At 44.0% G+C, this 27,159-nt stretch overlaps 1 protein-coding gene across 4 annotated transcripts in view; it reads left to right on the top strand.

Annotated features, from left to right (window-relative positions):
- Positions 1-11,975, top strand: part of BLVRA (biliverdin reductase A) — a 30,122-nt gene extending 18,147 nt beyond the window's left edge. For all 4 annotated transcript variants that reach the window (XM_026046704.1, XM_026046705.1, XM_026046706.1 and 1 more), the window contains exons 2-7: positions 398-525; positions 2,488-2,607; positions 3,135-3,232; positions 4,559-4,666; positions 5,133-5,304; positions 10,165-11,975. In XM_026046704.1, coding sequence (XP_025902489.1) covers positions 398-525; positions 2,488-2,607; positions 3,135-3,232; positions 4,559-4,666; positions 5,133-5,304; positions 10,165-10,438 — 900 coding nt within the window. In that variant the 3' untranslated portion in view covers positions 10,439-11,975. The remainder of the gene's footprint in view (positions 1-397; positions 526-2,487; positions 2,608-3,134; positions 3,233-4,558; positions 4,667-5,132; positions 5,305-10,164) is intronic.
- Positions 11,976-27,159: the final 15,184 nt, after the last annotated feature.

Below are 27,159 nucleotides of genomic sequence, written 5' to 3'. Positions count from 1 at the left end.
GTGAACCGAGTTTGTGTAAAACTTWGCGGGGTTTGCAGAACCCAGCTTGGCTTCTTTCCAGCTGGAAGCTGTGGTATARATAGAAGGATGTCTCACTTTTGACGTCTGCCTTCCTTTTGTAGAAAGGAAGATGTCTGTGCTAGAGCTGGGGTTTAATAACTGCTAAATACCACTCTGAAGGCCAGTCGTCTGACCTGCTGAAACACTTGAACAGCATTTCAATGGGATGTGAGCGGGTTCAGTTCCTTGTAGCATCACATCTGTCAGCTCCTTGCTGACAGCTGAACTGAGTAAAAGTGGGGTTAAGGGCTAGTGCAGCCTCCCAAAGGGCTAGTGCAGCTTCCCGTGTTCCCCCTCTCAAAAAGTCTTTTTTTTTCTTTTTCATTCCATTGGTCAGATTAACAAGATGTTTGGGACCGTCGTGGTTGGACTTGGAATTGCTGGCTTAGCACGGATCCGAGATTTGATGAATCCGATGCCTTCCAGCCCTTCTGAGCAGCTGAAACTCTTTGGATTTGTATCCAGGTTAGAAATTTTATCTGAGCTTGTTTAATATTTGTAAATATGTGTTGCAATGTCTCTTTTTCCCTATGCACTTGCCTTTGTAATAGAGAGGATTATTATTTGAGGGGGAAGAGAGGACATAAATACCCAATGTTTTATAATTCTCTTGCACTCACAGCACTCTGACAAGGGAAAGTTTATGTGCATATGCATGTTGTTCTGAGTATCAGCTGGGAAATGAGCACAGRAAAACTTTGTAAGAGGAGCAAATAGGCTGCCTTAATGAGACACTGTGCAGATTTTACTCTATTTACAGTAAAAGCTAAGAGCCCTTCTCACTGCTGGATATGTGTGATTAAAAAGAAAYGTGATTCTGACTGAAATTCACTGCAGGTTCAGGATGGTACAAACTTATGACAGGAACACCAGTGAGCTAATATCTCTGTGAAATGTGTAGAGTAAGTTTGCAGGAATGTTTAAAGTGTTACAAAAAGAAAAGTTGAAATATATATTTTTATAGAKCTCCTGACACTGTGAAATAAAATTCTATTTATTTTTTTAAAACCAGATATTGAAACTGTAGGTTTTTTTGAAAGTAAATCCCAATAATTTAGTACCTACAGTAAAGTGCCTTTTGGAGAGCAGTGCTGCTGTTTCTCTGACTAGCTCAAAGCAGGGACGGGTTAGCAGGACTGTGTTGCACAGACACCTTCCCCGGAGCATTCCTGCTAGACCGCCTGCTCCATGACAGCAAAGCAGGAAGGTTTTAAATAGTTAGGTGGTGCTAGCATGAATCTCAGGCTGCGAATATATTTTTTTCCAGCTATATTTAAATCATGCAGTCAGAGCTGTTGGAGACAGAAAGGATCCATTAGGTCATTCCCTTTATTGCCCTGCCAAGCAGGGCTGCGGCTAGCACTGAACGACTTTAATGACAGGGTTTCCACTACTTCTGTGGGGAAAAACATGGAAAGASAGTTCAGAGACAGTTTTCCTCCCTTGCTGGAAATGCTGCACTCCTCTTTGCAGCCTAGTCACAGGCAGGCATTACCTGTCTTTGCTGTCAGGTCCCGCTTGTGGGCTGTGCTCATCCTCCGTGTCCCGTACCCCAACATTACCAGGGTGTCCGCTGCAGTCTTTGCCAGAGCAGCAGCCTTTTGGGGGGATGTGCTCCTGGCGGTGGCCAGAGCTCCCTCCTGGAGCACTGGCTGATGTGCTGTGCACGTAGCATCAGTTTAAAACCGTTCTTGTGTCATGATGCTTATTTACCCAGAATTCACAGAATCACAGAATTGTTGAGGTTGGAAGGGACCTGTAGAGATCATCTAGTCCAACGCCCCTGCACAATTAAATAAAAAATATATAAAAAAAAAAGAGATTCACAGTTTCTATAGTGATACCATCATCTATATATTGACTCTCATATATATAATATATATAATTATATATATGCGTCTCTATATATTTTTATATATTTTATATACATATAATATATACAGAATACAACATATAGTATATAATATATAAGGGTATATATTAAATATATTAAAATATGTAGAGACCCTTATATATTATATACTATATGTTATATACTGTATGTATTATGTAAAAATATAAGATATATAAAATATATAAGATATATAAAATATATAAAATATATAAAATATATAAAATATATAAAATAAAAAATATATGATATATATAATATATATTATATTTTTAATATATAATTATATATATAACATTTCCGTTTATTTATTAATTAATTTATTTATTTTTGTGCACTCTACTGCTCTCTGAAAGTGCCTATCTCTTTCCTGGCCACAAACTTCCTTTTCTACCCGTGTGTTACTTACTGGGACTGTGAGCATGGGAACAATTTCAAGTGTTTCTGCACAGCATGTAATGGGGAAGAATGGACTGTAATGATATGCCCTGAATGTGTTTTTGTGTTTATTTTGTGCTTATTGTGTTAATAACCAGGAGAAATCTGGGCAAAATTAATGAGGCCAAACAGATTAGCTTGGAAGATGCTCTGAGAAGCAAAGATATCCATGTAGCCTTCATTAGCACGGAGAACATAAGTCATGAAGAAACCATCAGGTATTTGGGTTTGTTTGTTTGTTTGTTTGTTTCCCTAAAAACATAGGGATAGTGCCTTCCCTAGAGCACGGCGTGGTTGAGATTAAGATGCATTCAGGTTTCATAATTTCTGTCAGCTATCTCTAGGCCTCTGCATGGTATACAGGCAGTTTAAAGCAGAATTCAAAGCCTTTCCTCACACATCAGATGGAGGAAGGATTCAGTTTTCCTCTTTGATGTCTGGAAGTCAGAGTTTGCAGTGTTCAATACTGCAGCATTTTAGTGATTTGCTGCAAATGAGTGAGGCCWGTGGTGAAAGCAGAAATAAAACTGAGCTCTCCTGGTGCTTGCAAAATGTGATGTAGCCACAGCACCATCCTGCTAGGAAAGGTGGCTTTTACTTCTGTTACTCCGTGTTGTGCATTTCTCCATCGAGGGCTGACTGCAGAAGTGAGAAGCAGTAAGCACAGTGGCCAGAAATAGTCTCCATATAGTTTTTAAACATTAAAACAGATACAGTTCTTCAAGATTGCTGTTGTATTTTTCAGAACRTTTTTAGAAGCTGGGAAGCATGTCCTCGTTGAGTACCCCATGGCTTTGTCTGCCAAGGCAGCCCATGAGCTCTGGGAAATGGCTGAGCAAAAAGGTAATGACATTTTTCTTGAGGATGTAAACAGTTCTTAAACACTGGGTGGCACCACGGGCATCTGACAGGGAGCAGGGCCCAACGCATGGTGCTGCCCAAGGAAGCGTGCCTGTCTCAGAGAGCAGCCGAGCTAGGATTTAAGATGTGTGCCGATGGGGAAGCAAATGCACAAATGTTGAGCKAAGAGGAAGGTATGTTTATCTACACCGGTGCTCTGATCCCAGAGTTTGGGCACTAAGAATTTGGTTAAGAGAAGGAAAGTTCTGTTATCATGATATTAAAGCACTTCAGGAGTGTAGCTCTTGCACTTGTGCATTGATAATAAACCTGGAAGCAGCCCCCTTAGCTTCTGGTGTTTGTGGCATATGCTTGTCCTGCACAGTTGTTGCTGCTATTATGAAAAAGAAAGCTTGCAAGAAAGCTTGTTTCTAAGCAAGATCTCTCTGTTTCTGGAAAGCACATGGTCCCATCGCAGCAGCACCGAGGGTGAAAGGCTGGCAATTCAGTTGAGGCCAGTCAGTGGAATTTTATGGAGCTGTACGGAAAGAAAAGGTGCTAGACAGGAGGAGAGCGCAAACCGTTTGGACAAGCTGCACTATTTATACCAGTCTTTTAAAAAAATTTCCTTTGTGACTTTGCCCTACAGCACTGGAGGTATAGAATTTCCAGCTTTGCCTTTTCCCTGTATCAACACCAATTACTGGCCTGTTCCTAGCCAAATGGCTTCCCATTAAGAAGAATTTATGCCTCCTTTCTCAAAGCTGCAGCAGTTACTGTCAGCAACTAAATTGACTGTCTTGGAGACTGTCCAGAAAAGCATGTCTTGAATGAGGGCCACATTCAGATGAGCATTGGCTAGCCTTTCCTGCAAAGTGGCCCAATTAATTGCAACTCCTTAACATACTGTTACAATCTGGGTCTAAGCTTTGTGCTGTGTTTTTTCTTCTTAATCTGCTTTCCTAATACCCCAGGAGGAAGAGTGTAGAACAAAGAAGTATGAAGGGAAGGAGGCCAAGAACTAACCCTTTACTTTGAAGACTAATGCTTCAGCTTTAGTTGGGTATTTGGTTTCGTTGCAGAGTTTAGCTTAATCACACAGTGGTTAATGTTATTATAGACTCTGCTTCCTGAGACTCGTGAACCCAAAACTGATGCCTCAGCACCGAGCCCGAGTTTGATTTTTCTCCTGACATCATCTTGCCAGTCATGAATGAGGATGCTTTTAAGTGATCTCCCTCTGGTGTTTGTTGAAGCTTTCACTACTCTTTGATTCACGGAGAAAGCTCTTATTTAATCTGGCCTGGTTTTTGCTTTTCTTAACAACAGATAAAGTCCTCCATGTGGAGCACATTGAACTGCTGACTGAAGAGTACAAGCAGCTGAAAAAGGAGGTGGCTGGGAAAGACCTGGTGAAGGGAACGTTACATTTTACAGGTCAGTACCAATGAGGAGACCTAAGTTTACTTGGTTTCATCCGCCCTCTTGGCAGAGGTGCCAGCCCTCCTCGGCTTTGCTCATTCATTTAAATGAGAGCCCACTGATAAGTGGACTAGAGATAACCATGTGCTGGATGCTGCCATGAAATTACAGAACTATCTGAAAAACACTTTTCCCTTAACAACTGCCCATTACTTTGTTCATCTTCGTGCTACTTCTGATGAAGAAAGCCCAYGTGTACCTTGTTGAGTGGGACGGAGAGTGCTCCTCCATCTCTGCTGCACTGTGATAATAGAGACCAGCCCCCTTCATTCATGCAGAGCAAGACAAGCCCTGAGCAAGTGCCCCAGTTTCCAGTGGAGGTCTTCACTCTCGTGTCCAGGCCTACACCACTTCAGCCTTTCCTGCACAGGGCCATATTCTCTTTCCCATTTCTCAAGTGTTTGTGTTGCTGTTGCACCAGGCAGTGTCCTCGATGAAAAGCAAGCAGGATTCCCAGCTTTCAGTGGAATTGCCCGGCTGACTTGGCTGGTGGACCTTTTTGGAGACCTCACTGTTACCTCAGCTACCCGAGAAGAGCAGAAGGAGAAGAATTATTCCAAAATGACAGCCCATTTTCAGACTGCAAACAAGAAGTGAGTAACAGTCAGGCTGGTACWGTATCTTCTGCAGGAATTTTGCATCTTCTCTTCCTTCCATGAAAATAACAYAGACTTGTAATGCTTGTACTAGTGTCAGCTCAAGGTTGGGGGGGAATGACACATATTGGACAGAAGTATAATGAACTGAACTAAGTATAATGAAGGGCCGAGGTGATAAATTCACTTCTGACTAGTGCTTAAGTCTGCAGTCCTGAAGTGCCCTTGGATTTTCCAGASCAGGGCATTAGTTTCTTTCTAATTTCTTGTCTTTTTGTTACACTAGCCTCATGCTGCAAAATGAAGAATTTAACAGTCAGGAATTACATGTCTATTTGTTCAGTCATTACACTGTGACTTTCTGATTTGCATTTTATAATAATGAGGTTAATCTGCCCTTTATTATATGATAACAATAGCCTTGCTATAAACTAATTTATTTTTAAGTGCTTTCTGAGCATGAGGTAATTCATTAGCTGGTGTCCCATACTGGATCCTGAGCACTCAGCTTGATTCTATATCTGGTGGTGTATTTTGCTGGAAATCCTCGGTTTTGGTCCTTGTGGGTCATTCACATGCAGGTCATGCCTTTTCAGATAGGTTAAAGCCACCTATAGCCACAGCCTSCTGAAAAAAGAAATAATAATCACCTGTAGCACGAGATATTTGGGGAGTGGAGACTCAGGGCTCATTTGGACTGCTAGCTTCACTAGAGCTGAAGCACAGATCAGGCAGCTCCTGCAAAGCCCATTGCAGCTTGTCAGGCCTGTGCTCTTTAAACCTTTGCTTCTCTCTCTATGAAACATTGATGCTCTTAGCAATGTGCTGGGAAACTGTAATGAACTGTTAGCGAGTGAGCTTTGCATTAACTCCAGCAGGTGGAACTAGCGGGTGGCTCGGCGTGTCCTGTCTCCGCTCASTCCTCAGCGGCTGTGGGTGGTATCCCTTAGATGTAGCATGGTTTCTGAAATCTCTGTATATTTTTCTTGCTCTCTGCAGCTAGCAGAGGGCTGCCTTCCTTCGCCCACTGATCCCTATTTGTGTGGGTCAGTGTTTTGCTATCGTTAGCATTCCAGGATCGTAGAATCATAGAATGCTTAAGGTTGGAAGGGACCTCTAGAGAYCATCTAGTCCAACCCCTCCTGCACACACAGGGTCACCTAGAGCACGTGGCACAGGGATGCATCCAGGCGAGTTTTGAAGATCTCCGAAGAAGGAGACTCCACAACCTCCCTGGGCAGCCTGTTCCACGGCTTAGGCACCCTCACTGTCAAGAAGTGTTTCTTTAAGTTCCTGCAGAACTTTTGGTGCCTCAGTTTGTGGCCGTTTCCTCTAGTTCTATCGCTGGCCACCACTGCAAAGAGGCCAGCCCCCTCCTCCTCACTGCCTTCCTTGAGGTATTTATACACGCTGATCAGGTCCCCCCTCAGCCTCCTCTTCTCCAGGCTGAACAGGCCCAGCTCTCTCAGCATTTGCTCACAGGGCAGGTGTTCCAGGCCCCTGATCATCCTGGTAGCCCTGCGCTGGACTCTCTCCAGCAGCTCCACATCCCTCTTGTACTGGGGAGCCCAGAACTGGACACAGGACTCCAGATGTGGCCTCACCAGGGCTGAGTAGAGGGGGATGATCACTTCCCTCGACCTGCTGGAGACGCTCTTCTTAATGCACCCCAGGATCCCGTTGGCCTTCTTGGCCACCAGGGCACACTGCTGCCTCATGGTCAACTTGTCGTCCACCAGGATGCCGAGGTCCCTCTCTGCGGGGCTGCTCTCCAGCAGGTCCACCCCTAATCTGTCCTGGTGTCCAGGGTTATTGCTCTCTAAGTGCAGGACCCTGCACTTGCCCTTGTTGAACTCCATGAGGTTTCTCACCGCCCAGTTGTCCAGTCTGTCCAGGTCACCAGGGTCCCCGGTGCTGCCTGTTTTATGCCCCTGGGCTCGGTTACACGGCTGGCAAGTTACCCCGTGTTCTGGGGGGCTGCCCGCTCGCCCGACCGGCCTCCTGCTGACCTTCCTGCCTTGACGTCCAGGGAGTGAGAACACCGGAGAATTCGGTCCCCCTCTCCAGCAGCTTGATTCGTCTGACTTGTACTCTTGCTGCAGCTTCCCTGAGAGGTGTCCCATCCTTTTTGGAAAAGCTGGAGCACCTAGCCTTGGATTTGTCCCCGTGCTGGCTGCTGCTRTGTCTCGGGGTGAGCTTTGGAGGGGAGTGCTAGCTTGTAACGCGCAGCGCTCCGAGAGGTCACCTCTGTCGCTGTTACGTTTCCAAAACAGTCGAGCTGACGGCCCCTCTGTGCTAAACATGGAGCAAGCCTGGAAAAAGGGAAACCTCTGATGACAGCACAGCTGGGCTGGGACCGCAGTTCCTATCCCTGTGTTGCTGAGCCTGGATTCAGCAAATGTCAAAAAGGAATTTTTAGCGCAAGCTGGAGCGAGAGTGCTTTGTGCGGCCTCTGTTTCGGTGTTGTCTGGGGGTAAGGTCTAGCTCTCCTCCAAATGCAAAGTAAATAAAAATTATTGATATCTTTGAATCATTAAAGGGGAGATATTTGAAAGAAATTGGACACATTTTCTGAATACATATTCTGATGAAACTGATATCTCTTGATAAACGTTTGAAATGATATTTTGTCAAGATCTAAGCTTGCAAAAATCTGATGAAATGGCTTCAAACTCAGCATCAAAAAAATCGTGTAGTGCATGCTTTCTGCAGAAGCTGGTATATAAAATGCTGATTGAGTGACCCCAGGATGCTTTCACGCATGAAACCAGCTTAATCTCTTCTACAAGGGCAAAAAGAGGATTTTCATCCTTCTGATTTATTCAGCCAGTGCAGTCCAGCCACTGGGGCCACTGATCATCAGAGGAAACTGGGAAGCAGAAAAGCAGAAAGTCTCCTCTTCTGGACTGTGAATAGAATTTAGCCACAAGAGCTCTGCTAGTCTAATATCTGGAAAGGTGCAGTGACCATAAACAGTCAGTGTAGTTTCTTTCCTGCAGAAAGTGCTTCCTTTGTAAATAGCGTGAAAGGGAAACACATTTGTAAACTTTATTTTCCTTTAACTGAGAAGCATAATTAACATGGCTTTATTTATTTGTCAAAATTTTGGGGGTTGTTGCTTCTAGATAATATTCCTAACACTTATAAACTAAGGAATAATATATAATACATATAAATACATTTTAAAATAATAAATATAAATAATAGTCTTAACACTTATAAATAAATCCATAGCTAATAATAATACTTAAGATAATACTTTGATACAATTCTCATAATGGATAATCATTTTTAAAAAGTAGACCTTCTCACATTTCTGACATAAAATGCAAACTTGTTTTTTTAGCTACATAACTGCTTAAATAATGAGCACAGTTACCACAATCTTTACAGCAAGAAAGGGACAGAACTTACTGTAGCAGTTGGAATTATTTGTGAATTAACGTGTTTTGGTTACCGGTTAAATAGAATACATATGCCTTTGGTTAAAGAACTAAAAGTGCAATTGCAGAAGATGATAAGTCTATGAGTGAAACCAAGATTTCCTGATCTAAATCAGTCATTTTAATCACTTAGATTAAACCCTGCTTGCTCTGCCTAGTTGTGCTTGTGGTTCAGCAGCTCTCCCGAGCTGGAGCAGGAGGAGGCGTTAGCTTGAGTCCCATCGCTGACGTGCATGTGCTCCAGATAGCCCTGGAGAGGTGGCCCTGTGCTGGCACTGCCCCTTTTGGACCACGTCGTGTCTCGGACTCCGTGCATTTATATGGCAGGAGGGCTTTCTTGTGCTGGCCCTGCGGTTTCCTTGCACATACCTGAGATAAAGCAGCCCCCAGCAGCAGTGACCTGAACCTCTCTGGCATAAGGACATAAAAACAGTTGTGATGAGCAGGAGGAAAATGCTGCTAGCTCAGATCCCTGTCTTGGACCATGGTCCACGTCAGGCAACATGGATGGAAGAGATGGGACCATGAGAAGCTCTCAGTGCTGTGTTCCCCAAACAGCCTTCTGGCTGGCCGTGGCACGTTGCCTTGGGACCTCCTGTCCTTGCATTTAACAGTCCTGTGTGGATTTTCCATCTGATTTTTTTTTGCAGGCTATGACATGAGTGATTTTTTTCTGTAGTTTAATTGTGTTCAGCCAGGTCCATCTGGGCTAAGCTTAATTTGCAGTATCTGTGCATGGCAGTAGGGGTGAATAACAGATAATTTATATTGCAGAGTGAACGTAGCAACTGGCTCCTATGTGGGAGCGGGGTGCAGAGGCCTGAGGCCGAGCGCTCCGCAGGATGCGCTTGGCGTAGGCCGGCGAGGACTTCTTTCCAGGGCTAATGATCTTGAAGATTTAGTGGGCTGCACTTGGAGACAGATTTATTCTCTCTTGCTATCTTGCCCTTGTAATTTGTGAGTGGCAGACTAAAGTGGGCTGTAAAGGACTGTGGAAGGGCTATCAATAACCGAGGGAGAAAAATAGTCTGTATCTTCTAAACAGAAGCAATAATGAGTGCTGATTAATGGGCTGCAGAAAGTTAATGGTAGGGTTTAGGCAGCTGAAGGAAGAGCAGGARGAGAGAGGTTGTCTGTGTCTGCGCTGAGGATCGTTTAGCAAGAGTTTGCTGCCTTGGGCCATGATGTGGGCTTTGGTAAGAGCTTCAGTAGCCAGTGGCATCGGCACCTGGCTTAGAGGTGGTGGCTACCACTGCAGCTCATCACATACTGTAAGACAAGACGTTGCTGTAATTAAGAAAGACCTTTCTGATTCTTTCCTTCACCTGCAGGCAAACATTTAGAACTAGAACTTTTTTTTTTTTTAATTTCCTCATRAATGCTCTTTTCTTTTCTCTTTGCTCCTCCACATTAGACCTCTGACTTGGATTGAAGAAAGAGGACCAGGGATGAGACGTGAGAAGAAAATCAACTTCTGTTTCACAAGTGGCTGCCTGGAGGACCTCCCACAAGCCCCAAGGTCTGCTGTGGGCCTTTTCATGCAGGATCAGAACCTCTTTGCCAAAAAACTGCTGGGCCAGGTATCCAAGGAGGAGCTGGCCGCTGAGAAGTGGCGAATTTTGCGTTGTCTCGACCTTGCAGAGGAGATCCAGCAGCACTGCGAGCGCACGGAGAGAATAGGTTCTTGAGGCCACTCTCGGGGAAACAGGCATGTGGCAGCATGAAGGGTGTAGGGCCTGAGCTCCTCATGCAGTTGCTATTTCTGTTTTGTTACCTACCCTCTGACTAGTTGTGACTCCTGTGCCCTCTGGGTGGGCTGGAGAGCCTGGGCCTTACCCAGTGCCTTGTGGTGTGCGCCAGAACTAGACAACATGCTGCCCTGTTCTGCCCTGCCAGGCATATAGGAACCAGCAGCAGCAGCTTTTCATATGGTTGCTCCCAATAAATTCAATAGGAAGTGTCCCTAAGAGCAGAATCTGGAATATGGCAAATATTAGACATAATTTCCTCCATTTTTTTCCCTCTTCTGTTTAGATATGTCTGAAAATAAGCTACATGTGGCATCATCTAGAATGAAACAGAGCATTGCTTTATCAGGGTCTGATCCACTTTGCTTGGTCTGCAGAACTTGAGCCATCCTGACTTATCGTTCTGGATGCCGTGAACTGGTCTGGGTGTTCGCTCTAATTAGTATTTGTGCCTTTGTTTTATATTGGAAATCAGCCAGCTTCACACAGAATCTGCAGTGATATCAACCCAAAATAAAAGAAATATTTTGTCTCTTAGTAGATACTATCTTGAATTCACTTACTTAGTTTCTCTGGTACACTGTACCAACATAGAAATCCATTTTTTATCCAGCAGTCAGAAATTAGTGCAGTACATCAATGCATCATCTGCCTGCCTTCTGCTGTATTTCATTGTAGTGGACCCAAATATTTTTTCTTGCACTGAAAGCAGGATATAATTGTTCTCATTTGTGTTCTGTATCTGATTCAGCACATGAACAGATCACTCTTTAAAAATCCTATATATACTTAAAAATGAGAAATATTACGCTCTGGTAAACACTGAAATTCAGTGGAAATAGTGATAAAAATAGAATCAAACTTTAGGAACTGGAGCAATTTGCAAATGTAGCCGTGCAGTCATGAAGTATCACACCATGGATGGATGTTGGGCATTGTATAGTTGTCCAGAGTTGCCCATGAAGACATTATCACTTCCCCAAAGACGCATTTCAGCTTTAGGAGAAAYCAAAGCAGTGCACAGAACTGTCAATGATTCCTCTGCTTGCCTTTTACTTTCTAATTACAGAATCTATCTGTGTTAATGTAGCAACAAACTTCGGTGTGTGCAGTTGTGCTTCAAACTCAGAAGGCAACATCTCTTTATTACAGTATCCTTTGGGCAATTTTTAAATAAATGTGTATGTTGTAAACTTACATATATTTAATTACAATCAGGCAATTCTAATATAAAAGTTCCCTTCTTTATATTAATCATGTTTATGGAGAAATTTGATACAGTTCAGGTAGAGTTTGGGAGAGGAAAGGCTGGGTATTTTTTCCCAAATCTCTCAGATTGTTGGAGCAACTTGAGCTTGCTACGTGAATGAATTTTGCCTGTAAATTTTCTTTAAATCAACTCTGTCTTGTTAAAAACAGTGGAAAGCCTCCTGCTGAGGTGAATGGATTGAGATCCACAGGAGCTGCAAACAGGAGATTTGTGTACGCAGATCATGTGCTTTTCACCCAAATGGACACGGTCCTCAGCACTCATGGTGGCTTCTTTACTTACTGAAGGGCATTACTTGAGCAAATCTGGTGCCATTGAGGTGGGGAGGGATGATGGAGGTTTCATGCTGCCCAGTTTCGCTGCAAAATATGAAAGTCCTGTCTCATATCAAAATGAAATTAAAATCTGCCATGGATATGCAGCACTGAAGGCCTCCTCTTTCGTGACCAGTTCCTCTGCTGTGACTGCGGGCRGAATGCCATTCGTATTCGTGCTAGTGCAAGCAGGTCATAGAGGAGGGAAAGCAAAGGGAGTAGGAAGTTACAGGCAGTTACAGGCAGCAGAATTAACCTTGCTCTCTGTAGAAGCTTGTCCCTGTAGAGGCACCCGGGAGAAATGGGCCGGTTTGGCTGAGCCAGCCCAGGCAGATACGYGGTGGTGGTCCATCCATGCTGCCCCTCACATCTAACGCTGCTGCTGGACGCCCAAAGTGCTCGTGTTGCTTAACCAGATGTCAAACTCACCAATAAAGGTACTGGAGCTCTAAATCATCCCTCTTAGTCCCGTGTGGCCTTCATTAGCAATTCCCACTGTCTGCAATCAACACACCTCTATCCACACAGTTGTTTTCCCCCTCTTGCTCTTCAAACCCTGTGAAATCCCTCCAGGGACTGCAAGCTGTGATCCTGTTGCAAAGCCCACACTGTCTCCCCCTCGTGTTTCAAGTTTTGAATGCAAGAATCTCAATTTGTGATGCCTCACACAAGAGTCCTGCCCTTTTGGTTTCAGTTTGACTCATTGTCCCTGAGTTCTGGCCAATCTAAATCTCAGCTGCGTGCATCCCGTTTCCCATTTGACAATGGCATTTTTAGTGACCTTTTTGAATCTACTAAATAGAATCTGCAGTGAATATTGCTATTTCCTTCATTTATTAACATTGACAGAAGAGTTTTTCATGCAGTGTTTAATGTCATCTGAACCCAGGTGGTTTTTGGAAATGTGAAAGTGTGATAAAACAAGTATAAGGTGTGACATGCACAGGTCAGAATATCACATTCTTTGTAAATATGCAATTTGTGCTTCTTTCACTGAGAAGTGTGTTTTATGAATACTGCTTGGTGCTACGGTATTCATAGAATCATAGAATGCCCAAGGTTGGAAGGGACCTCAGAGGTCATCGAGTCCAACCCCCCTGCACACGCAGGGTCACCTAGAGCACGTGGCACAGGGCTGCATCCAAGCGGGTTTTAAAGATCTCCAGAGAAGGAGACTATTGCCAAAAGCTGCTGTGTGGAGGAGGGATGCTCTTTTTGCTGAGGCCTGGCTCCGGCAGATGACATAGGGGCAGTCATTAACTTCAACAGCTTTGGCCTGAGCAATGTGCTGGCTGAACCCTAGATTAAGTGGTTTGATCCAAAGACCTTTTTGAGGGTCTAGAGATCAGGAGAGCAGAAGATTTTCAAAGAACAAAGAAACTTAATCTCACTGTGAGGCCTTGCCAAGCTGAGCAGGAAGCTCCGGTTGAGAGAAAGGAGGCGGATGTGATTTTTGCACGTGAGTGTTTATTTGAGAGGGCTGGGAGCAAGGGTCTGATTTAAGTCTGCGGTTGCTGTCTGTATGAGGTGGCAGCATGAGTCGAGGGGAGCTATGACCTGCAAGATAAAAAATCCATGGGGGTTTCCAGCTCGAGAAGGGAAGTGAGGGAATACAGGGTGAATCTTCTAGTTATTGCATTGAGATCTGTGACCTGTGTGGTGCTGAATTATGGAGTCACATGAACGGGGATAGCAGAATGGCTGGGAAGAAGGGAGAGAAAAATCATCATTGTTTCTCTTGCTGTTGTCCAGGTTTGGCAGGAACCCTAGGGTGATCCAGTGCCCCAGGTGAGCACAGTCCCGGGACACGGGCCGCTGTTGCGGAGGTCTCTGGAACACACTCCCTTTTCCTGTATTTTATTTCTGGTGTCCAGCACACCACTAATAATACTAGTTAATTTGCTTTTGTCCAGGATGGAGGGGGTTCTGGATCTCTCCTTCACAGCCACAACTTTGGGTACTTACCCCTGATGTTGAGACAGGAGAGGGGGAAAGGGAGAGTGGTCGGTGTTTGCAGTGCATGTAAAATCTGACCTCCTTCAGAACAGCCTGCACCTGCATTCCCTGAAGAAGTAAGCAGAGCCCGTTGCTTCTTAGTTTTATTAATCCAGTTCAGTTAGGGGGAGGGAAGTGGGGRAAAAGGACTAAGGGACAGTGGAAGAACTGCTTAAGCTGGCTTAATTTATGGCACTGGAAGCACATGAAGAGACTCTGGGCCTAGAGGGTCAGTTGTAGAGGGTGGGTCTAGSCCTGCTGTACAAATTCAGGTTCCTCACTGCCTGCTGCCCTTGACTTCAGCCCAAACAAAAAGGAAAAAGCCTTAAGGCAGCCAGAGGCTAATAAATAAATAAATAAATAAAAATAAAGAGGGAACTTTTTGTTGGGGTTGYGGGTCAAGACCAAGTTTGGGTGATGAGAGAATAATTGATTTACCACATTTTATTATATTTATGTGTTATTGAAAACTGCATATGTTGTAATACTGGAAAAAGCAGAGTGCAAAGAGATTAAAAAGATCAGAACATACTTTTAAGAAGTCTGGGTTAGTCAAAACTGTCTATTTTAAAGTAACTAGTAGCCACTCTTTACTCAGGATCAGAGTGCAACTGCGGTGTGACTTACAGAAAGTGCTTCACGCGTCTTCCAGCAGCCCTCAAAGGCCTTGGAGCTGTAAAGACCGAACTGTACGGTTATTTTCAGCTCTTTCTTTTGTTGTTTGATCCCTTCAGGTTAGCAGTGTGGCCCAGRGCCTCAGGGATGCTGATGAGTGACCCACCAAGGGCAAATTGGGCAGGAATTCCRGCTCTGCGGCAGCATCCACAGCGAAACGTGCAGAGCTCTGTGCTGGAGTCCTTCACGCAGCAGCGTTCACTGCTCCCCGAGGTGCATGGCATGTTCTGRGCAGTATTAATAAAGCTTAACACCAGGAAGACCGGGATATAAAGCGAAATAATAACCCAAGTCTTTTGATAAGGGAAGCGTGATATCTAGTTATCTGAAGTGCTGTAGACTGGTACCTGTTTAGGGGCTGGTGTTATCTGAGGATTGAAGGATGGTGCAGGATTCCACCAAGAGACCCGTTAGGAGGCTGTGGTCATGTGAGGGGCTCAGCACAARTATTTTCAGTGCAAGTTTCAGATGGGACCTGGAAGAAGCAGCCCATGTGATGGGGAGGGAGGAGATGTTATGCAGCACATCGTGGTGCTCTGCAAAATCCCTGACCTGGTTCTATGCAAGCTCTCCCATGGGTGAGGGCAGTGTGGYGGTGTGACTCCATCCAGAGCTAGCAGGGAGCACGTGGCTAACTTCTCAGACCACGACACAACTCTGTGCCAGCTCGGCTCTTGGCTTCTCCTMTGAGATTGCCACCACCAGTAGCATCTTTCTCCTGTTTGCACTTGTCTGTTGGGCAGCAAAGGGAACCCAGACTTGTGTCACAGCTCCCTGTGCTGGAAGCTTTGCCTTTCTGGCTGACCTGGGCTGGAGACCATCATCAGCTTCCTTCTCWCTACTGAACAGAAGGACATGGCTCGGGGAGGCCCATGGCTGCTGCCCAGTGATGCCTGCAAGACAAAAATAGTCATCAGAAGCTTCAAATAGTGGTCTATAGATATGCATGCTGTTTGCTACAATAATAATGTGCCCTTGTCTTACAAAAATGACTTATTTCGTCCATTAGAAGGTTTCTGCTTCAAAAAACTTCTCAGAAATGCCATCCTAAGTCCCATTCAGTGTGAGCTAACTTTGTTTTTGTCACTGCTGTTAATGGCATAATCTGCCTAATAATATTACTGTCTAACAAACCCAGTGCAATCATACCCTCCTGTCTGATCACCAGTGAGTCACTGCTTTTCTCAGATAAAAGGAAACTTCTAAAGAATCCAGAAGCTTGTCACTAAAAGGGCTAGATTACCTCAACATAATGAATAACTAATTTGCTGGATCCTTCATGCATAGGTTTTATTTAAGTGACAGATAATTAAAAATGATTTTTAAATGCTAGGTTGAATATTAGCAGAAAGCTGAGGTAGAGCTCAGTGTCAGGAAGAATGTCCCTTTGAATAATCTATCATTTAGGCTATCTAAAACAAGCTAAAAACATGAATCAGTACAGTAGGTATAGAGTCTGCATTAGAAGGATACAGAGTGAGTTGAACTATTCTCTTCTTCAATTCAAATTCTCTTGCTAATTCAAACACAGTCTCTTCCCCTGATTTGGGAAGTGTTTTGGTTTATGTTGCACATCGCATGCCACGGTGACAGTTTCTCCAAGAGAAAGTGTGGCACTGTGAAAGCTGCTAACTTCTTTCTCTGTCTTTTCTAATTACCAATACCTGGCTTGAGTTATATGTTCAATGAATATATTTACTGTAAGGACTTTTAGCCAATGTCTTGGCTGTAGTATCCATTATTCTTCATAATTCTTAAGTTCTTAGCTGTGTGTATATATATGTGTGTGTGTGTATACACATACATGGTTGTGTGTGGGTGTGTATGCAAGTGAAACCTGTTATTTTCAACCTAGCCCATGCCAATGGTTCCTCTGCCTTTGCAAAAATACATAATCGCAATGTTGAAGGCCTTCCTTTATTCTTCTGATTATTAGCAGTACCTGTAGAAAACATGAGTTTGACCATCTTCCCCCTTGCTGGCCACGCATTTGCTTTGCATGATGCAGTTCATCTCTGTTGCAAGGCTGCTGTGCTGTCCGTTTGCTTCTCTTATAACGCTGTGTCTTACTGTTGTACCTTCACCTCTGYGTGCACCTGAGGCTGTTGCTCATACCTGTTTTATTACATGCAGGTCATGAATTGCACACCTGAGCACTTTCATGTGCTGATTTTTTTTTTTTTTTTATGTTAAATGACAGTCATCAGATGCTTCTCTACTTTGCTGTTGAGCTTGTTTACACTGGGAGCTCATCTTCCAGCCTGTCATCCCRGCCTGTCAATCCCCAGTCATCTTACTGTCAGCTGTAGCCAGGTTACACACCCGTGAGTCATTTCAGCTTGTCCTTGCTTTCACTCATTAGAGCAGCTCTTTGCATGGGACTGTTTTTCAGTGAGTTTCCTTCAGCTCAAGCAGTGCACCTAGGATATTTTCCCCATCTTACTTCAGTGAACTTGCTGCTGGCCCCCATGCCTTGCAGATATCCCCACCTTTTGCCCTGGTGCACAGCAGAACATGAGCTATAACCTACAACCCCCAGCAGCACTGACGTGATCAAATTGGGTAAGTGCTTCTACGCAGTCTATCCCTCTGCAGTCCTTGCAGTTTGAAAAAAATCATAGGAAAGCAGCATGTTTCTTACAGTATCTCACAAGAAAATCCRTTTTTTATTATCTTCAAAGATCATGTCTTTTGTGTGCAGGAAGGGCAGGATCCATCAGAGAGGTTTCCTTGGTTTCGCTGTTTGCAGATCCACTTGGCAGTCCTATGCACGTGGCAGAGCATGGTCTTAGCAGTGGTGCCTTAGGGTACAACTTGGTACATGTTTTTTTCTGAAACAGCCCACCAAGCTCCCGACACTTCTCCTTTCCCAGCTGCGTCTGTGCAGGAATCTCACTTCAAGGAAAAAAGAAAGAAAACAATATGAAATCCTTTTGTTTTTCCAGTGAAAAATGCCTCAGGAAACAGACAGCCACCTAGTAAAGGGCAACCTTACCTTGCAGAGGACCAGTCTCCATAAGCCAGTCTCACATCCTGAGCTCTTGGTCTCCTCCTTGATGATCTGTGAGGGCTACTTTTGAGGAGGACAAGTGTCCATTGAGATGGTTGGCATCAGCCACCATGAGGAACCTGGCAGAGAGTGGTTTTCTCTGCTCTTCATTCACTCCTGCACATCCACCTTTCTTAGTTATATCTTATCTTTTGCATTTTAACTGAGGAACACTCACTGTTTGACCTGGGCATCACTCCTTTTTTGCTAGGTTCCCACCAGGGGATGGTGGTTGTATCTGCTTGCGTTCCAGGCTTGGAAAACCTGGCATGGAGGATTTGGAAACTTCCGTGTAAGACAAAGCTGTGGACTGAATAAGGACTTGGACTGGTTACTCTCAGTTCTGCCYATAACGCTTTAGGCAGCAGCATTTGTGCCTTGTCTTCCTGCCGCCTTTGAAGCCACCCTCTGAAGGCAGAGAGAGGCGCCGCAAGCAGCCGCAGGAGTTTTGCTGGGGAGGCCGCTGCGGCGGGGCAAGCCTCACGCTTCCTCTAGCAAGGCCTTTGGGTGAGGCCCTGCCTTGGTGAGCAGAATTTAAACTAGGCTGAGCTCGATCCCGGCATGGGAGCCRTGCAGGAACTGCGACATAGAAGCCCGATTGGCTTCTGTGCACCRTGTGCTGATCTTCATGTGCATTTTATACTGATTCAGGTTGCCAGCCCCAGAGCAAAGCAGGGAGCAGTTGTTATGGAGGCGAGGAGTCATTAAAACGTGGATATATGGGAAAAAATACAAAATGGGTGAAGCTGAATCATTCTAATGAAGAGATTTTAGGGAAATTTTTAGCTCTGCTCTTAGTAACATCCGTAAAATGCTCTACAAGGTCAATGTAACCTCTGCATATGTAGCTGAAAGGATTTTTTGTGCATTGATATTCATTTTGCACCAACCTATAATAAGGTGTCACTTGCGATGCTCTGGTCACTGAATACTTTAAGGCTTGTTTATTAGGCAGAAATCTGTGGTAAGTCATAGTCAGGTAGTTATTACTGTCAGTAAAATGTCCTGCCATTGATGCTGCTCTGATCTTCTGGAAATTCAGGACACAAACAAAGATCTGTCAATGCCTCGAAATATCCTGGGAATGTATCCTGCTGGTTCTTAATGCACTAAATAATTGCGGCTTGATCTGCCGATCTGCTTTTAGCCATTCATGCCAGGGAACACATTTCTTTCAAACAATGTCTTGCAGCTATTTTCTTTCTGACTGTTGAGTTCATTCAGACTAAAGCAAACACTCTTTCTGCTTGAAGCCTCAGGTAGTGATTCATACCCTTACAAAAGAGCTGTACCCAAAGCTACTAAATCTCACTGGCTTTGAACAGAGAGCAGCACAAGGGAGGGTCTATCAAAGCGTTAGCAATGGGTCTATTTGTAGTGCACTTGAAACCCTCCCAGTGATACTACGCTGCTAACCCATCAAAGCAAACGGAAAATACTCATTTCCAGGGAACAAAGTGAGGCTGGTTGGGCACACGTTGATTGGAGATGGAGCAAAATCGCTCCCATGAACTTCAAGGAGTTGCCGCTCTGCGACGAAGGGGCATGTTCAGGCACAGGAATAGAAGCGAGGGCTCCAGCAAAGGCTCCTGGCAGCGTCCGGAGCAGCCTTGGCAGGAGAATAATCCCGTTTTGTGGCACCTTTTCTGAGGGAACCAGAGTCCATTTTTTACCCAGCCTGGAAGCAAGCAGAGTTCCGGGCCAGTTTTGTGGTGACAGACAGTGTGCTCACACCCCACGGGGTAGTGACTGAGACCTGTAAAATCCAAAATGCAATCTGTGCGTTACCTAACTCAGAATAGTTTGTTTTTCTTCTTAAACCACTTCAAGTCTGGTAGAACATGAATTTCACAGGCCAGGGCTTTTGCCCTTCACAGCACAGTGTCTGTGTCTGTTTTCCTCTGAGATAAAATATCTTGTTTAGTGAAACAGGAAATATGAAAAAGCTCCATCCACAAAATTGAAAGGTGTTAGCTAGAACTGAGCACCACCAAATGAGAGTAGATTTTCCAAGCCAGCTCAGTCTTTGTATTTCAAGATTTTACTCTGCAAAAAGCTTTTTTTTTCTTTTCTTACCACTTTTCCCCAAATGTCCCTCAAATTCCCCTGACCAGCACTGTCAAAAGCTTTTTGACATTGACAAATTGACCATTTGCTTGACATAGTTTTGTCAAATGGTTTAAAAATCTGACTCCAGCTCTAGAGAAATGCTCTCACTTCACTGAGCTCCATTTCTTCTTCTCACACAAAGACTCTCTGGTATTTCCAAACTGCCCTATTTGGAAATCTGATTTCTAGTCCTGCTGTAAGAATTTAGATGCACGTCAATTCCCTGCTTCTTTTTCCCTTGCTCTGTCACCTATGAAGCTGGGATGAACCTCTCAGAGGGGAATATTTCCCCCAGTGAGTGTTTCTCTGCGTGCCTGACCCACATGGGGATATCTGGGGAGGAAAGAAGGTGGTTGGTCTATATGGGATATTTCCACACCTAAAGATGGAAAGTCACAGAGCTTGGGAGCGTCTGCGCCTGTTTGAGAGTCCTAACTCTTTTCCCAAACCCTTATCATTTACCTGGTGCGTTATTCCCTACGGCCCCGTGCCACCAAACCCAGCGCAGGGGCTTGTGTCCTGCTGTGCTCTCCAGCCCTGGTGTGAAGCCACATTTGCCAAGCAGCAGCAGCCAGGAGAGCAGGGGAGGGTTCAATTGCTGAAGCAACCAGCAAAGGGAGATTTTTTTTTTTTTTTTTAAGCAAATCCAGCTTGATTTATAGACAAAGACTGAACTGAAACCTATACCAACTTAGGCTGCACAGAAAGCAAGTCCTCCGAGACTGGYGAGAAAAGATGTTCCCTTGCAGAAGGAGCCTGCCTAAATCCCTTAATATCTTCCAGGTGGCTTGTAAGGAGCTAAAGTAGATAGAGAAGTGGTGCTGCTTTACCTGTGTTTCCTCTGGCTTCTGGGTTTGAGTGGGATAAAAGGAGAAGCCTCTGCTTGCTGGGCTTTTTTTTTTTTTTTTTTTTTTTTTTTTTTTTTTTTTTTTTTTTTTGGGGGTGGGAAGGCGGGCACGGGTGGAGAGGAAACTATGGTTTTAAGGATGAGACTGACATCATGATCTTTAGGATGTTCATTTATGGTCACAATTTGCCTTGGAATGGGGCAGGGGAAATAGCAAAATTGCCTAAATGTAAAGAAAGAAGAAAAAAAAAAAAAGGATGAGGTTTATTGTAGCACCCTGATTGCATATTGTTTTTAACACTGCTCTAATTGGTAGCATGAGGTGCTCAGGTGGCCTTGAGGAGAAACTATTTGAAAAGAAAAATTGCCCCCATGTGAGGCTGCATTCCTTCCTGAATCACAGGGAGGAATCTCTCTTGTTTCTGCTTATAGACACACACCCAAATACAAGACAAAACAGAACCAAATCAAATAAAATCATAGGAGAATTAATGTTTAAAATATTCTCAACTGAACTAACAGATTCTCACTGATTTCACTCAGAAGTGGCATTTTGCGTTTTTGCAAAAAGGCTCAGATGGGACAAGGAATTGACTGATTATATTTATTTATTAATGCATATTTCCCGATGGAGGAAAAGAACAAAAAAGATATCCCCAGAGGGAGGGRAAAGAGGAAGACTGGATGCCCCTCCAGCTTGTGGGAAAAAGAAAGCAAGACATCTGAAAATTATCTCTGTTTCCAGTTTGGGAGCAGGCTCTTTTCCCCAGGGAGACATCCCTCCATCTGCGCTGCTACCCCGGCTCGGCAGAGCTTCAGCAAAAGTGGCTGGGGCGAGATGAGGAGGAAGTGGGCAACGTGATGGCGAGACGGGGAAGACACAGACGCCAGCCGAGAGCAACTTTGCCCTTTAAAAGCAGTCCCTGTGGCTGGTATCACTGGGGCGAGACCAGAGATTTTTTTTTTTCCCTTTTTTTTTTAAATTGTGGATCTATTTCCTTTCATATGCAGACAGCAAGTTCTCCATAGCTTAAGTGGGTATACCTGTGCCTTGTGTTGCTGGTGTCTTCTTGTTTGTTGTCTTTGTTCTCCCATAGAATTTGGAGTCTGTTGACAGTATTTGTGTACAAGCCTTTCTTAAGTGTTGTGGCTATATGTAAGTTTAATATAAGGAAAGCCCTTTACATAAGGTTTAGTAATTAGCTCAGTGCGTGTTGCTGGGATGCAAATTTTACCATTTGGCTAGAAGGTTGTTTCAAGACAAAGAAAAGACACAAAATACTTGAAGCTTTTAGAAAGTGCAAGCCTGGAAGTCTCAATTTATCTGCGTAGTCAGGACAGGTATTTCTCCCAAACAAAACCACCTTCCCAGATGCTTTATATTAGTGCCTCTTTATGCTTGCAAGCATCTGGATGTCCTTTGCTGGGGAGGCTTCACAGGTCACTGCGTAATTCACAGAAGAGGCCGCTTGGATGTGAGGATCAATAAACCTGGAGGCAGCTGCAGTTAAGTGAAAGGAAATGGTGCATCCCAACAGAAGAAATAAAGGCAAAAGTGGATGACTAAGTGTGCTCCCTATKCTGGGGAATACAAGAAATACCTCCTGAAAGGAAAGTGGGTGCGATGCTAAGCAAACATCACTGACCAAAAGCAGCAGGGATTGACAATGTCGAGGTATGAGTTAAAGGGAGAATCCGAAGTTAGTGCTGTAGAAGTCCTGAAACTCAAGGAGGTTGTGAAGTTGCTGGTGTCAAGGGGATAAATGTGCCACTCTTGGCAGGCTGTCTGTCAGATAAGGCTGTTAATGATCTTGCAAACATAGATTAGAATTACCAGGAGCAATAGGCAAGTGCTCTGGGATGCTAGATGCTCTAGGAAGAGGAGAAGTAGGTGGTAGTGTCTGGCAAATGTCACAGAATTTGCTTTAATAGTGCTGAAAATCACAATATCAGCTTTTAAAGCAACAACAAAAGAACAGAATACGGTGGAGAATAGACCAGGACTGCAGTTGTTTCACAGAATGGTTAAGGTGGGAAGGGACCTCTAGAGATCATCTAGTACAAACCCCCTGCTCAAGCAGACACACACAGTTTAAGAAGAAGATGCAGGCAAAATTCATACACTATTGCAGAAAGACAGGGATCTGAAAGATGATTGGCGTGTGCTGCAGTTTCTGAAGCCCTCATAGGAAACGTGGAGGAATGCAGCAAAATACCAAAGAGACAAGCAGACTGAGAAAGGAGAAGGAGGACAACAAGCTCCAAGGCACTGCAGTTCACTGGCATCCCCCTGGGAAATGGTGTTTGCTAAGAGATAACTCTGTATTTTGATRAAGTTTGGTAGTGTCCTGCTTGGTCCAGCAGCATCAGGGAGGGAAAAGAAAATTTGCTTTTGCTTCAGAATATACTAGAATGTGGGGAAACCACTTCAGCGGACATGACAAATAGCAGAATAGGAAGCCATTCTTGGAAACAATGGAGAAAACTCTGCTGGTATCCTCCCTCTTAAGTAACATTGAAGAGGAACCTCAGGATGCTGGTGGGTTTTGTAAAGAACAAGTTTCAATGGGAAGGCAGCAGGTATCCTTTGTCCCAGAACCGAGTGGCAAATATGCTGTTTTTTAAACCTTTGTGAGATTTTTACCCTAGCRTGTTCAAGTAGGATCAAATATAGAATAAGGCTCTTGATTGCTTCAGAGAATTGGGAGCAAATATGACTTTTCAACAATATAAGGAAAAAGCTGGAAGTCGCTCTGCATATACAGGAGAAAGGAGTGTCAATGTTCATTAAATTATTCGTTCAGCAATTTATTATTTTAATTCTTGTTAACTAGCTTGTTAATTATTTATCCATTGGTATAATTCCTATACTATCCAAAAGTTTCTTGGGAGTTGAAAAATTCAAAATTTAAAAATTAAAATTCAATTAATACATTCCCCAGAGTAAAGACTTAGTAGTCTCTGTATTCTTTCTTAAAGCAAGAGGGTTTTTTTCTTGCTTTAGAAGCTGAAGAATTTCTGTTGTAGAATGAAWTTTTTCCAGTAAAGTCTGGAGCATATGGGGAGGAAAATCAGGTAACTGATGGAAAAATAGTTGTATGTGACTACATATAAAATTAAGATCTGAAAGGAAATAAAACGTTTTCCACACACCTCAGCCTTATTGCCTAATAAAAAAAAAAAAAGCACTCCATATGCTACAGACTTGAGGCTGAGCCAGCCTTGGAAGAGGTGTTCACAAGTCAAATGCAATGGGGGATGAATTTAGTGAATGAAATGTCATTGGCAGAGATATATATGGCATGTCTGACTTGGAGAAGCTTCATGATAGAGGTCTGTAGGCTTCAAGCAAAGTGTGTAGGGCTTTTAAGCACCTATTAGAGTTTCAGCAGGATGTGATGCATTATGTAATTTATGTCTAGATATATAAGTGTACATTTATTTGAGGTTAACTGCCAAAACTCTAAGTGTGAATGTTAGCACAGAGCATGTTCCRAAAGGGATGACAGCAGCCGCTGTATTGAGCTCTCAAGGCTCAGGAGATGCATGCAGCAGTAATCAGGCTGCCCTAGCAGCCCATCCTCTCACAGCTTTCACTCCACCGACTGAGCCAGGAAAGTATTAGAGRCTTTGATCTCCTCTAATTCTGCTCAAGGCATGACAGAGCACTTCCCTCCCTCCTCACTGCCCCGAAGCAATGGTAACTTAATCTGGAAGTTTTCCTCAGGATGACAAATGTGGATGAATATAGCACTAGAATCCATCAAGGGAATAACTTGCAAGTAATTGGGAGTACCAGAACGTKTTTAATAATGTGCAGTTTTGCAGATTATGTACAACGTGAAAACCTGACAAGCTTCAAGTTGCTATGACAGCTTTGTCATGAGGACTTTATATACTTTTGCGTGGAAATGGTGACAGGAGTGATGTGTGCTTTTTTTAAGTAACCAGTAGATGAGACTGTGTTGGAGGCAGAGAGGGAATCTGGCAAGCTGCAAGGGAAAATGTTCCAGAACRGAGGAAAAAGAAGAGATTTGGGGAACTGGACAGGAATGTGAGCTTAGGGATGTCCATGTGGGACYTCTGCGGACAGAAGGGACTGGTGAGAAGCAGAGTGTAAGGGTCCAGCTGCAAAGCTCGTTGGCAGACATTAATAGCTCTCAGCAAGAGGACACAGAGAAAGACTTAAAAGCTGTCCAGAATGTGAGTGACAAGGCATCCAGTAAAGAAATACAAAAATAGCAGTTAGAGCATTTTGTGCCAGGCCAATACATGAAAAACAAGTTCCTACGTATTGTATGTCACCTTATGCAGTAGAAAGGATGCAGGCAGGATGCAGAGAGGCTGTTCAAGGCACTTATTGGTAGCAGAGCGGTGCCAGGATCACAGAGACGTCACTCCTTGCAAGTATTGAAAAGACTTGCTCCAATTGCAGGTATCAGGTAGYCTCCTGGGTAGAGCAGCGGGTGTTTTATTTAGCGATCAAACAGTAACTGTGCTGAGATTCACTCAGTCTTTGGTCAKAAGTCCCACAATGTTCACCTGCTGACCTGCAATTGCTACTCTGGAAGTTTTGGATCAGTACAACTGAGTCATACTTCCTCTGTGCCGAGATGGGATGAGTTAAAGCATTTGATAGTCCAAGGAGTTCAAGACTACCAAAGCGGGGGAAAAAAAAAAGTATCCATCGCACACAGTGACCTGGTGAGTTGTTTGGTTGTTTGCAAGAAAATAATTTTGCAGTATTGCCAATCATGGTCATGTGTAAAACTAAAGGCTTGGAAAGAACTCTGAAGAAACCTTGAAGCACAGACCTTGAAGCTTTAGAAATGATTTGGAGACTTCAAAATACTGAGAATTATTATAGTGCTTGCTAGACAATTTATGAAGAAATAGAAATAGATGTTACTAGTTTCAGAAGACTGATATATATATTATATATATAAAGAAAGCAGACTGTGGTGAGGGTGCAGAGAAGTCAATTCTGGAGGAAAAGAGTCAAAGATAAGCTGAAATGTATCTGAAGTAGCAATGACTTTTAGTAACAGAGAAGAGGGTGAATAGTAGAATTAAAAGATAGCACACAATCTGTAAGTAGGTACTGTTAATATAACAAAAGAATGAGGATGCCAATCACAGAATCCCAGAATGGTTGAGGTTGGAAGGGACCTCTAGAGATCATCCAGTCCAACCCCCCTGCTCCAGCAGGGWCACCCAGAGCACGGGGCACAGGGCGGCATCCAGGCGGGTTTGGAAGATCTCCAAAGAGGGAGACTCCACAGCCTCCCTGGGCAGCCTGTGCCAGSGCTCTGTCACCCTCACAGGAAAGAAGTTCCTCCTCATATGGAGATGGAACTGCCTGTGTTTCAATTGGTACCCATTAYGCCTTGTCCTGTCTCTGGCTGCCACCAAGAAGAGTTTGGCCCCACCTCCTTTATATACTCCCCTCAGCTATTTATAAATGTTGATRAGGTGCCCTTTCAACCTTCTSTTCTCCAGGATAAACAGGCCCAACTYGCTTAGTCTTGCCTCATACGATAGATGCTCCAGTCCCTTAATCATCTTTGTCTCTCTACACTGGACCCTCTCTAGAATTTCTGTGTCACTCTTGCACTGGGGAACCCAGAACTGCACCCAATACTCCAGGTGTGGCCTCACCAGAGCTGAGTAGAGGGGCAGGATCCCCTACCTTGACCTGCTTCCAAAGGAAGTATTGATCCCTCCTTGAAGAGAAAGCTCTGGTGCTCCTACTTTCAGGCAGAACTCGTGGGTACTTCTACTTAATTGACTGAAATGTTACTTGTATCTCATTTATGTGGTAAACGTTATTCCAAAAACTGCCTCTTCATACTCTTGAAATAGCAGCCTACTACCTTGCCAAGGCAGAATTTGCTTTGTAAGGCCAAGTTCACCCAAATTTATTCTCCAGATGCTGAAGAAAAGCAGTGCCCTGGTATCTGGTCACGAGCACTCTTCATCCTCCTTTGCCTACTTAGGCAAAATCTTAGTGCAGAAAAAAATAGTTTAGAGAGACTCTGGATGTGCTAAAAGGGAGCTGCTCCATAGGTGAGAAATTTCTCTGGAGAAGCTTTTTGGGCTTTGGGTGCCTGCCTTGTCTCGCAGGTAACTGTTAACCATACTGCAGGGTGGAGCGCACCTTGACATAACCTCTGTGCTCCCTCGAGACGAGAGAAACCGCTTCGCTTTTCCTCAGTGTTTCATCTAGCTGCTGCGTTCTCTTTTCAGTCTCACTGGCTCTGGGCAGTGCTGGAAATGACCAAGCAGAGAAATACAAGTCATCTGGCTTTGTTTGACAAATTTTGATTGCCAASTCACGACTGAATTCTCCTCTTACTGCTCATTTGTTTTCTAGGATTTGTTTCCGAGCATTGCTAGACCAAG

The sequence above is a fragment of the Nothoprocta perdicaria genome, unplaced genomic scaffold (assembly GCF_003342845.1).
Source record: "Nothoprocta perdicaria isolate Ctin4 unplaced genomic scaffold, notPer1 scaffold_457, whole genome shotgun sequence".
Taxonomy (NCBI): Eukaryota; Metazoa; Chordata; class Aves; order Tinamiformes; family Tinamidae; genus Nothoprocta; species Nothoprocta perdicaria.
This window is presented reverse-complemented; position numbering and strand designations above follow the sequence as displayed.